Genomic DNA, 12,159 nt, shown 5'->3' with positions numbered 1-12,159 from the left:
AAGTCATACATAGCACGAGTCCCCTCCGATACTCGAGGTAACAGCAGTCGCATCTTTTCACATGCGCGGCGCGATCTTTCAGCGTCAGGGGTCTGCGCTTTGGAGGGGCCCCGCCCCCGTCGCTTCTTGATTCTACTGCGCAGGCGCACCAACCGACCTGTAGGAGTCGCTGTCCACAACGCCCGATCCCCACCCATCAGTTTCCCACCCCCTAATACTGCCAATGTGTATTAGTACGGACGACCAGCTAAACTGAAAGCAATGTGGAGCGCTGGGCTCGAACAGGTGAACCCAGCGTCTCCAGTATTCGTGGTGAGCGCCTTGCCCACTGCACCACGTAGCCGCCCAATAGAATAGATATATGTAGTAGTAAGCATATTATGTGAATAGAATAGAAGTACTTAACCCAGCAATGAACTCCACGTCTAAACCACGTTGACAGACCACAGACAGAAGACGGTAAGAAGCTGATCCTCGGTGGTGCACGTAGAACAGTTACTGCAATCTTGGCCAAGACCCGAGACATCCACCACCTTGGTCAGCACTACGAGACAACCACTCAGAGAGATGGGGGGTTGGGGACAGGGGTTGGAGAGTTCCCATGTTTGTAGTGTGTGGAGATGGAGCAATAAATACATGTAGTAAGTGTTATGGTGATGTTATTACCCCTCCTGCTGGTAATATGTAGGAACTGTCATCTAGGTTTGAAGACTACCGGATGGTGCGTCTTCGTATATGGCCCTGACTGGTAGAAGGCTTAGCGCGAGCTAGGGGCTAGCAGCTGTATGCATTACTGAGAGCATAACAATAAAGAAACATACTGAAACAGTAAGCATATGCATACATGGTGACAGTAGAATCATAGTATATAAGAAAATTGTGAAATTGAGTAATAGATAGAACTACTGCAAGCGTATGGATACAGGATGACATACAAGACAATAGCTCAGGGCTGTATGCCCCGGGGGGCAGGAGAAACCACTCAGAATTGGTCAGGGCAGAGCAGGTAAGGTTCAGCACTGCAGGCCAGACAGAAGGCGGTATGAAGCTGTTCCATGGGACCGGTTGAGACGGAGACGGATGTTAAAAAGGTTCTCCCATGTCTGCAGAAAAGCAGACATGGGAGCAAATAGACATCCTAACTAAACTAGACAGATTAATCTAAGGGTCAGTCCCCGACCAGGTGAGATCAGGGTAGGTTGAAGGAGCGAGAGAAAAGATGGGTCTTAAGCAGGGATTTAAAAGCTTCGACAGAGCAGGCGCCCCTGACGATGGCAGGTCATTTGTTCCACAGGTAGGGAGCGCGGTAGACAAAGGCTCTGTGGCCAGCAGATTTCTTTTTAACCCTAGGAATCGATAGAAGCCCCGCATTTTGTGAGCACAGAGCACGAGCGGGCGAGTATTGAGAGATGAGATCGGATAGATAGAGCGGTGCGAGCCCATTTAAAGTTTTGTAGGTGAGGAGTAGCACTTTAAAGTCAGATCTGGCTTGAAACATGTCTTGCTTTCTCCCCTTTATTTCCCCCGATTTATTGTGTAGATTACTTTATGTATTGTGAAGATTATTCACAGTGTTTTGGAGACTGAGATTTCTCCCCTTTTGTTTATCCGCTACCGTATGCGTGTTAATTTCTCTACTCAGATAAAAGAGTAGTCCTTTAACCAACACCTGCTTCTCGTCTTATCTGTTCTGTACTGCACCTGGGTCCAACACACCTACCAAACTACAAATGAAGCAAGCTCTATACATTACGAAATAAACAAAATACAATACGAAATAAACAAAATACAAATGGTGAAAAATACTGTTATGTCTAGAAGCTTCCCTCTCCCTCATTTCTGGTTTATTTTTTCCCCTTCCTGATATCTGCCAACAGTGCTGCCAGGTGCAAACTGCTCCACGCAAATAGCTGCTAGTTCGCAAATAGCGGGTGCTATTACCGCGTGCAATCCATTCTTTGTGAATTCGCCCCTGAGTAACTCCTTTACGGTGTCATCGAGATGTTACATTCACAAATGTCATAGTGCATTAACACATTGAGTGCCACGGACGCTTTTTGTCGTTAGTTCATGCCGACCTTTGAGTGCCCCCGACGCTATATAGCGTTTGTTTGTCTTTTTTTTTTTTATTGGCGTCTCTCATTGAAGTGGGTGGTGGCATCCAACGATAAATAGTGCACGCCACGCTGGCAATCAAAGTGTTAACTGCACGCAATTACCGCCCGATATTTGCTCCGTCTTTGCGAGCTATTCACTAAAGATATTGCACGGATTATATACTAGCGCAAACACACCCATAGGTGTGCAATTTGCTCCTGATATCTGTCAGCGCAGTTGGCTTGTGGAGCAGTTTGCACCTGGCAGCGCTGTTGCCAGATATCAGGAAGGGGAAGAAATAAACCCGAAATGAGCAAAAGGGAAGCTCTTAGACATAACAGTATTTTTCACCATTTGTATTTCGTATTGTATTTAGTTTATTTCGAAATGTATAGAAGAGCTTGCTTAATTTGTATTTCCATGACACATTGCATCCTTTGTTTTTGTCATTGCTATCTTTCGTCATTGCATTTGTTTGTCATGTCATCCCCAAATAAATTATAAATAAATAAAATGAAATAAACTTTTCATGTTTCCAGCGTCTACATGGACCTGACGAAACGTTATAAATTAAACGTTTATTCTGTAGCATTTGAGTGTGTGGGTTCTATTCTCTTTATTGTGATTATTACCTAACCCAGCACCCAAATGAGTGATGTGCTTTGGGGGGACTATAGCATTGCCCCACAGCTACGATCCAGGCATCTAATCCGGCTTTTTAAGATGCCAAATGTGCACGCGATGCGTTCTGATGTGAGCCCGATTGTACACCGCCTCTCCAACGCTGGCAGGATTACGCACGGGAGTCATTAGCCATGCTGGAGTTGGTAGCCGCCGTCACCTATACAAAAGCGCATATTTTTCCCCCAACATATTTGCAATGAATATTACAGCACAAAGGTTTGTGTCATCCATGTTGCATCATTCCGTATAGACTGCTGTTCTTAAAAATGTACTGTAGCTCTCGTGCACAGACCCAGGGAATTTGGCAACCACATTCATTATTATCTTACTGGCGTTGCACACTACCTAGGTGTTGATTGAATAAGTTTGCTTCCTATTTCTAAAAACATGTTAGTTTTCGCTTGGTGGTACAATTGGGATGTGAAATAAGGCAAATTTGCATAGAAAGGGAAACATGTTCCGCCCATAATTACCTAATTTAAATACCCGCAAATAGCACCGACGCACAGAGACACAATGCTGATGGCAACGCAGTTAGCACCGCATTTCACCCTTTGCGCTTGCTTTGTGAATAGCAAACTGTGTTTTGTGGCTATTTGCACAGGCATAGCGTCAGAAAAAGCTGTGCAATCCCTTTGTGAATTTGCCCCTAAGTGTAAGACAATCACTGGATCGTGTAAAACAGGGTCCAGTGGTCCATTCCAATAAAGTAGTAATATAATTTGGAAAGTCTCTAATTATGGCTTTCTAAAGAGACCAATAGTGTGTGTGTGTGTGTGTGTGTGTGTGTTGTCCCTCAGGCCGGGGTCTGTTCGGGGTGTGTGTGATACGCCTGCGGGGGCCAGGCTGTAGCTGGGGGGCCGTGGTCATCTCTGCTGCTGTTCTGCTGCTGGTAGCAGCACTGGGACTGGCACTGGTCCTCATACTCACACGTGAGTCAGTAGTCTGAATGTCATTATCACTCAATATAATAATATAATATGTCATCTTCTTCCCATTCAATTCTAGTAGTAATAACTACACAGAAAACCCCCCCACACACATTATGCACAAACACACATGCGCATATCCCTCTCTCATACACACAGATACATACAATATAGCATTATACAACAATTATAATGTTGGAAAAAAGACTACTCACAAATACACATGGATACTACAGACTACAGGATCTGTAGTTCTTTTTTAAGCTTGCTTTTAAATGTATTTAAAGTGGAACATGTTTCTGTTCGATTTTGTATATCATTCCACATCACTGCACCTTGATAAACAAATGAGAATTTGGCAACAGAGGTCCTACAGAAAGGAATGCGTAAGTCATTATTTCTTCTTGTGAGATGTGCATGATAATGAGAATTAAACTCAAAATAACATTGAAAGAAGTTAGGTAAAGATGAAGGAAGACAAATTACTTCATACATAAGAACCCCTGTTTGGTACTTGTTGACCTCATAAATTGTGAGAAGTTGCAGTTGTTTAAATAATGGTTTGGTTGGGGCTAAATAAGAAGAGTTGGTTGCAATTCTTACAAAGGATTTCTGAGCTCTATGGATTGGTTAAAATCATTAACCCTTTGTAGTATGGCAGTGAAAGGGTTAACCTTCTGTAGTGAGGTAGGTTGGGATTCCAAATGCGTTTGCGGTCCTGTTTCCAGCGCCGCCTCACGTGACAGGAGTACAAGCGGGTTTAAATGAGGCAAGACGACAGTACATTCCTCAATGTGGGTCTGGAACAGAGAGAAGGTTGAACAAGCCCTGCTCTTGACCTGCATAACACAACCCACTGGAGGCCTTGCTGTGTTTCTCAAACTCACTTATATCCATGGGATATTGCATATTTGGGTTCTAGGAGTAAGGTCAAGTAGTAGTCTGACCAGTTTGTTTTGTGATGTTTGTAATCTTGTTTTTAGCGCCTTTGAGGTGCTTTGGTACCATGAGGTGCAAGCATAGTCATAGTACCCTTGAATGAGTGCTCCTGCCAGAGTCTTCAGGGTATTCTTGTTTACCAGAGAGGAGATCCGGTACAAGAATCTAGTTCGTTGGTTGACTTTTTTTTATTACCTTGGATGCCATTTTGTCACAGGAAATATTTGCCTCTAGGATGGAACCTAGGTATGTAATTTCATCTTTCCTTGTGACAATATTGTCACCCACTGTAACTGAGAAGCCGTCGTGCAGTAACATGTCATTTGCATAAATTAGGAACAGTAGCGGTCCTAGTATGCTTCCTTGTGGAACACCACAGCTCACTGTGAGGGGGGGGATAGAGTACCGTTTACCTCCACCATCTGTTCTCTCCCCTCAAGGTAGGATTGCATCCAGCTCACTCATAAACTATCAAAACAAATTGCTTTTAGCTTGTCAATCAAAATGGAGTGATTGACAGTGTTGACGGCCTTTTGTACATTAGTATTTGCCCGCGTCCACCTCTTGTTTGATGTGGTCGTTCAAATAGAGAAGGCATGCGTCAGTGGAGTGGGATGTTCTGAAGCCAGATTGGAATTCGTAGATTAGATTTTTTTCCGCTAGGTACTTTTCGACCTGTTCGTAGACTATTTTTTCCATGACTTTCGAGATGGAGGTAAGAATAGAAACAGGGCCTAATTTGCTGCCCTTTTTGTGCAGAGGGGTCACTCTCGCAATTTTGAAGTCCTTGGGGACGTGTCCCTGTTTTATGGATAGGTGTATTATGTGTGTGATGACTGGGGTGATGGCGGCTGCTGAGTCTCTGAGGAATTTGGAGGGGATGTTGTCATGGCCAGTGGCCTTGTTAGGTTGGAGGGCGCTCAGTGTTTTGAGTACCTCATCTGTTGTTACCATTTCCAGTTTGAAGTCGTCTTTGCGGACCCCTAGGTTTTTGTAGTATGCTACTATGAAAAGTTTTCATAGCATGACTTACCCTGCCCTTTGTTGGATTTCGGGATTTCGGGTCCTCAGCCAGTAATCACCTCGTCACCTGTGGCTCTGTGAAGTTTCTGCATTGTGTTTATCTCTTTCTCATCGTACTGACTGATACCCTCTCTCCTTCCCCGGTGATACATTCGTCTCAAAAGAATTAACGACACACTGGAAACAGGATACCTTTCCTTGGAACATTATGTTTATTCCCATAAACATACTCTGTACAAGATGGAAACCGTTCTGAAAAGTCTTTGAAAAGTCTTAATTCATTATTCTAATGATCTCTCTCTCTATCAGCCCAGTGGTTGTCGCAGCCTAGTGTTATCCAAAAGCCTTCCCTTTTAGCCGAAGCTAGCTTGTGGCAACCGGAGGGTGGGGGCTACGCGTCAGCTTCCCTTCCCCCACCCTCTAGCGCCTGAGATCTCTCTGTCTACGCTTCGTTTCTTAGTCTAACTTAAACCGGAAGAAACTCACAGCTATAACGTCTTTCCCCTAGCAACCGGTGGCCATCCCCGTAGCCATGCCCCTTCTCTCGTTACTAGGTGACACGACGCCATGGCAATGGCTCTTGTCACCTACTGACCCACTCTAACGCCCTTTCTCTATCTCTTCCCCATAGCAACGGCTTCTCTCTCTCTCTCTCTCTCTCTCTCTCTCTCTCTCTCTCTCTCTCTCTCTCTCTCTCTCTCTCTCTCTCTCTCTCTCTCTGACCAAATCTTCCCTACCAGCGGCTATCAGTTGTTGTTGTTAACAACTCGGCCGACAACCTTGGCACCCACACACCCTGCTCTGTGGCTCTGTCTCCGTGGAAACACACACACTGGAGGCACTGGCTGCCTCCACTCTTAAGATCTATAGATCCGTCAGAGTAGATGCTGTCATCTACCAATATTTATATTAACAACCTTCATCCGGGAAGGGGAGAAACGGCGGACCAAGCCATCACCTCCGAACTCAGGCCCACTGAACGCAGCCCGGGATTGGGAAATGCGGGTAGACCTCAACCAGAGGCTTACCTTCCCACCCGAAATTGCAGCGACCAACCTGCGCCCAGACCTGGTCCTCTGGTCCAAATCTTGCCGGCGTGTCTTCATCGTTGAGCTAACGGTCCCATAGGAGGAAGCCATCGATGAGGCATTCGAATGGAAGAGGCTGCGATATGCCAACTTAGCAGCTGAAGCAGAGGGGCAGGGCTGGAACGTGAAGGTGTGGCCAGTGGAGGTGGGCTGCAGAGGCTTTGTAGCCAGTTCCACCACAAGGCTCCTGAAGGAAGTAGGGATCAGAGGACAGGCCCAACGGAAGGCAATCAAAGAACTTGCCACTGCAGCAGAACGGAGCAGTCACTGGCAGGGGCGCGAGAAGTCCGCGGGGAGTGGGGGTGCTGAGATATCGATCGTTTTTTTATAATTTTTTTTTTTTATAATTTTTTTTTATATAAAATATATATATTATATAATTATACTTGTAGTTGTATTGTCTGCGAGACATCGCCACCACGCAACACGTCAAAATGCTCGCTATCTGCAAACAGCTCCACATGTCTGTCAGTCATAACCAACACTCTCGTTCACTAGGATACTATGATGAATTGAAAATGGGGGACGGTCCCTGATGTAAACAAGACGAAAGTCTTTCTCTGGTCTGCATCCCCTTAACAATTGTATGTATTGAGCTGTACTGTACTGTACCCATTCTGCAATCTGTTAATAAACTTTTCAATCAAACTTTTCAATCAAAACAGCTGCCCAACTCCGCGCTCTGAGCGTTCTGATGCACACATCACAGCCCAGCTTACCCCGGCTGTTGCGCCCTCTGTGTCACTGTCGCAACAACAATAGCTGCAGGAGCGATAATAATAATAACACACATTACCTATTCCGAAGACGGTAAAACACAGAAGGTGGTCTTGCGTTCAGGAGTGGTGGAAATAAACTCCTTCATGACAACATGAATGTCCAGTGAGTCCAGAATATCCGGATGCATATGCTGCAGCAAGTCCAGGTTATTATTATTAAAGAAATCAGATGAGACATTTCTTTTCTGAGACACAAGTAAACACACTCTCCACTTCAGACAGTCCTCCCTCTCTGCAATTCGTTCCCGCATACAACATCGCCGACAGATATATTCCTTTACTGCGAATTGTCCCAAAACAAAAACTATTCCAGGCCGCTATTTATTTTACCAACGGATTTCCAGTTCCGCGTTGACGCTTCCAGGCCGCGTCTATTCGAATCCCAACCGGTTCATGAGTGGCTACACGCTGTTTTAATAACACTGCATTATCGAGACAGCGCCCCTATGGATCTGGCAATGAATTCCAAGAATAGGGTAAATCTGCAGTGCCGTTCCGCTCTATGACATTGAGTAGCGTCGGTATTCCAATGGAATAAAGGCCAAAACCACCTTGCAGTTGCAGTTACCCTCCCCGCCAGCAGGGGGTGCTGGAGCACCCGTCGCACCCCCACTTCTCGCGTCCTTGGTCACTGGTTGTGGCTGAAACGTAGAGACGCGTGGGCTGCTAAATGAACACGTGGTGCCACCGTGCGACACACACCCAGGCCTGATCAGCCTGTGGTGGGCCAACCTCGGCAGAGGGTGTATTGTGATAAATGGCCGAAACACCCAATGAGGTCGGGGAACACAACTGAAGATGTGTCGTACTGCTGGCACCACGTGATCATTGCCAAATTCCACCCCACTCCAACTTCATTCAATTGTTGTGCTGAATATTTAGGGATCTTTAACAACTAGTCCTATTAAGAATCCATGTACACATTGAAAAACAAGTGGATCTCACACCTTGGTATTTCTACAATTATTTTGGTCACTACCATCATGTTAGTGACCAAACAATTATGCAAATACCATGGAAATAGCATTGGTATCATGGTTTAATTTAAATGTTGATATTATTATTATTACACGAGTGGCATCGTGGTGACCTTTACCATGTCACTATCAATTATGTACACAATGGCAGGTACCATGGTAAAACTGAAATGACCATCAGCCTGCCATGCTACTTTTCTGCAGGGGTGTAAAGTACTTGAGTAATTGTACTTCGTTACAATACTTAAGTACTGTTTTGGGGGATTTGTACTTTACTCAAGTATTATTAGGTTTGTATACTTTTCAGAGAAAAAAAACATACTTTTTACTCCTTACATTTAAAATGCAGACCTACAAAGTACAAATCTCGCAAGTCCAACCATTTTAATCAGTATATTTGTTTCTCTGGCCGAACTAACGTTAACGTTATTAATCCTGCGGCCGCACTTTATTTAAAAACAGCCAATCAAATCCCCATCAATGGAAAATTAACCCGCCCATACCCATGCTGATTGGTCCTTGTGTGAGTGTATGCTTGGTTTGATTCCAGCCTTTCCTAAACACCAGCTGATGATTTCACTAATTGGCTCACCTCTTCAACTAACTCACCTGGTGCAATGTGTAGTTAAAATGAAAACTTGGCCCACGATAGAATGAGATTGAGACCCCTGTCTATCCCTTGCAATAAATTTTTTTTTTTACTTTTACTTTTTAGTATTTAAGTACATTTCAAAAATAGAAACTTTTTTACTTTTACTCAAGTGTGTTTAGCCAGATACTCTGACTTTTACTTGAGTAAGATTTTGAGACGGTACCCATCACTTAAGTATAATTTCTGGGTACTTTTTACACCCCTGCTTTTCTGTAAGGGTGACCTGAGATGAAAAGACAACCCTTTCTGACCCTGCGTCCCTGATCCTGAGAAGACTATTAAGATGATGAAAACGCAGCTTTTACTGCCCTTTATTATATCTCTCTAAGCACTCAGACACCAGTCACTCAGCCTGTGTGTCTCCCCCTCTCATGCAGAGATAAATGGACAGGCGGTAAGCGGAGAGGTGGTGACCACCAATCCTCTAGACTTGCTGAGTGGAGTGGGAGTGTCTCACAGCCTACCCACCGTTCCTGGCAGTGGAACAGACAGCACGGCAGCGCCGCAGCCCACCAGATACCCCACGTCTGAGACACGTATGGAGCCAGAACTGTTCCTCATCACAACGATTAACTTGCAGTTAACAGTCTTTGGTCTCTTCTGTTTTCATCAGTTTAGTTCAGTTCTATTCTCTCTTCTTCTCACTCACTCACTCACTCACTCACTCACTCACTCACTCCATAACCATGTTTTATCCCTGCTTATCCTGTTACATCCTCTAGGTTGCGGAGGCGTACTGACCGACTCAGAGGGCAGTTTCAGCTCTCCCAACCACCCAGGCTCCTACCCCCCTGACTCTCTGTGTGTCTGGGTGATCCGGGTCCTGCCCCCATCCCTGATCCAGATCCATGTTTCCTCTCTGACTGTGGAGGGACCGTCCCCCTGCCTGTTTGACTGGCTAGAGGTCCAGGAACAGACAGACCACAGCTCTGTCGTCACTAGGTAGGGCCTCGATCCTTTGAGTTGTATTTCTTGTATTTCTGGGTCAAATTGATGTCATAGTCAAACTGATGTCAGAATTGGAATCGTCATGGTTGACTTACACAAAAAAGTGTATTCATACATGATTCTAGGTGCTATGGATCAAAAGTAAAATTTTCAAGATGGCGTCAGCAGGTATTTTGGATTTGGCCATCTGACAAAAAATGCCAGGATTTTTGGGAGGGACACAGGGGCTAAATATTTTATAAAAGGTCCATAGAAGTCAAATCAATTATCAAAACATCTTAGCCAGAGAATGGTCACGGAATTTTGGTTCTTGACCCAACTATGTGTACCTACATGTGGATGTGTGTGCAGTGAGTGTAGATGATGGGTTGTTACATAGTGGCATTGCCATTGAGCATGAATGAATGAAAACTTTATTTAACAGATTGCAGAATGGGTACAATACAGTACGGCTCAATACACACAATTGTTAAGGGGATGCAGACCAGAGAAAGACTTTTGTCTTGTTTACATCAGGGTCCCCCATTTTCAATTCATAGCGACATTTATGACATACACAACATACATGACATTTATGGCATAGGGACATACATGACATACAGATACAGGTATTTAGTACTGTTACATTTATGACATATACGATATGCAAATATACAGTACTGTTACCCATAGATCCTGACAGATTATATACATATGATGGGGAGGGGACTGTACATTAGGAGGGGGTGGGTGGGTGGGAGAGAAATATACATATGGTGGGGAGAGAATATATACATACGGTGGGGAAGAGACTGTACATTAGGAGGGGGTGGGTGTGTGGGAGAGAAATATACATACGGTGGGGAGAGAATATATGTGCGGTGGGGAGGAGACTGTCTATTAGGAGGGGGTGGGGGGGTTTGGACATTTACGGTGGCCAGTTTCGAATTGCAGCCTCCTGTAGGTGCTCTTTAAGAGCGGTTTTGAATGTGGGTAGGGATTCACATTCCTTTACAGCTTTGGGTAGGGCGTTCCACATTGATGTGGCATAATTGCGAAACGTGTTTAGTCCCTTGTTTTAGCCGAATCTGGGTTTAACATGATTTGTTGAGCTTCCTCTGGTGTTGTGGTCGTGGTATTCACTGATCTTTGGGAAGTATTTTGACATGTACATGGGTACCTTAGTCGTATAGTGTATCTTGTAGACCAGGCCCATTGCAAGTTGCTGTACTCTGTCGTCTACTCTAAGCCATTCTAGGTTGTCAAAGTGGGCAGGGGTGAGGTGGGTTTTAGGAGTAAGGTCAAGCAGTAGTCTGACCAGTTTGTTTTGTGATGTTTGTAGTGTTGTTTTTAGTGCCTTTGCGGTGCTTTGGTACCATGAGGTGCAAGCGTAGTCGTAGTACCCTTGAATGAGTGCTCCTGTTAGAGTCTTCATGGTATTATTGCTTACCAGAGAGGAGATCTGGTACAAGAATCTTGTTCGTTGGCTGACGCTTTTATTTTTTTTTATTACCTTGGATGCCATTTTGTCACAGGAAAGATTTGCCTCTAGGATGGAACCTAGGTATGTAATTTCATCTTTCCTTGTGACAATATTGTCACCCACTTGCTGAGTTTGTTATTTGATCCGAAGAGAATGGACTCTGTTTTACCCAGGTGTAATGATAGTTTGTTATCAGCGAGCCAGGTGCAGATTCTGCAGAGTTCAGAGCTGAGGGTTTTTTCAACCTGTAACTTGTTCTGGGCTGAGTCGTCCGCGAACAAGAACAAGTTGCAGTCACAAGCTGACGACATGTCATTTGCATAAATTAGGAACAGTAGCGGTCCTAGTATGCTTCCTTGTGGAACACCACAGCTCACTGTGAGAGGGGGGGATAGAGTACCGTTTACCTCCACCATCTGTTCTCTCCCCTCAAGGTAGGATTGCATCCAGCTCACTGATAAACTATCAAAACCAATTGCTTTTAGCTTGTCAGTCTGAATGGCATCCTGATGGCCTGGGGATAAAAGCTCCTTCTGCGTCTCTCTGTACTGGCCATGAGACTCCGGTAGCGCTTGCCTTAC

The 12,159-nt window shown here is 44.8% G+C and overlaps 1 protein-coding gene across 1 annotated transcript in view; it reads left to right on the top strand.

The window, feature by feature from the left end:
* The window catches only part of mfrp (membrane frizzled-related protein), a gene marked incomplete at both ends in the record, with an annotated part of 50,145 nt that overhangs the window by 7,334 nt on the left and 30,652 nt on the right, over positions 1–12,159 (top strand). Inside the window, 3 exons of the mRNA XM_084336108.1 lie at positions 3,582–3,713; positions 9,546–9,704; positions 9,891–10,110. Coding sequence (XP_084192234.1) covers positions 3,582–3,713; positions 9,546–9,704; positions 9,891–10,110 — 511 coding nt within the window. The remainder of the gene's footprint in view (positions 1–3,581; positions 3,714–9,545; positions 9,705–9,890; positions 10,111–12,159) is intronic.

The sequence above is a fragment of the Notolepis coatsorum genome (genome assembly GCF_963971535.1).
Source record: "Notolepis coatsorum genome assembly, chromosome: 1".
NCBI lineage: Eukaryota > Metazoa > Chordata > Actinopteri > Aulopiformes > Paralepididae > Notolepis > Notolepis coatsorum.
The sequence above is the reverse complement of the archived record's forward strand: the minus strand, read 5'-3'. Positions and strand labels throughout refer to the sequence as shown.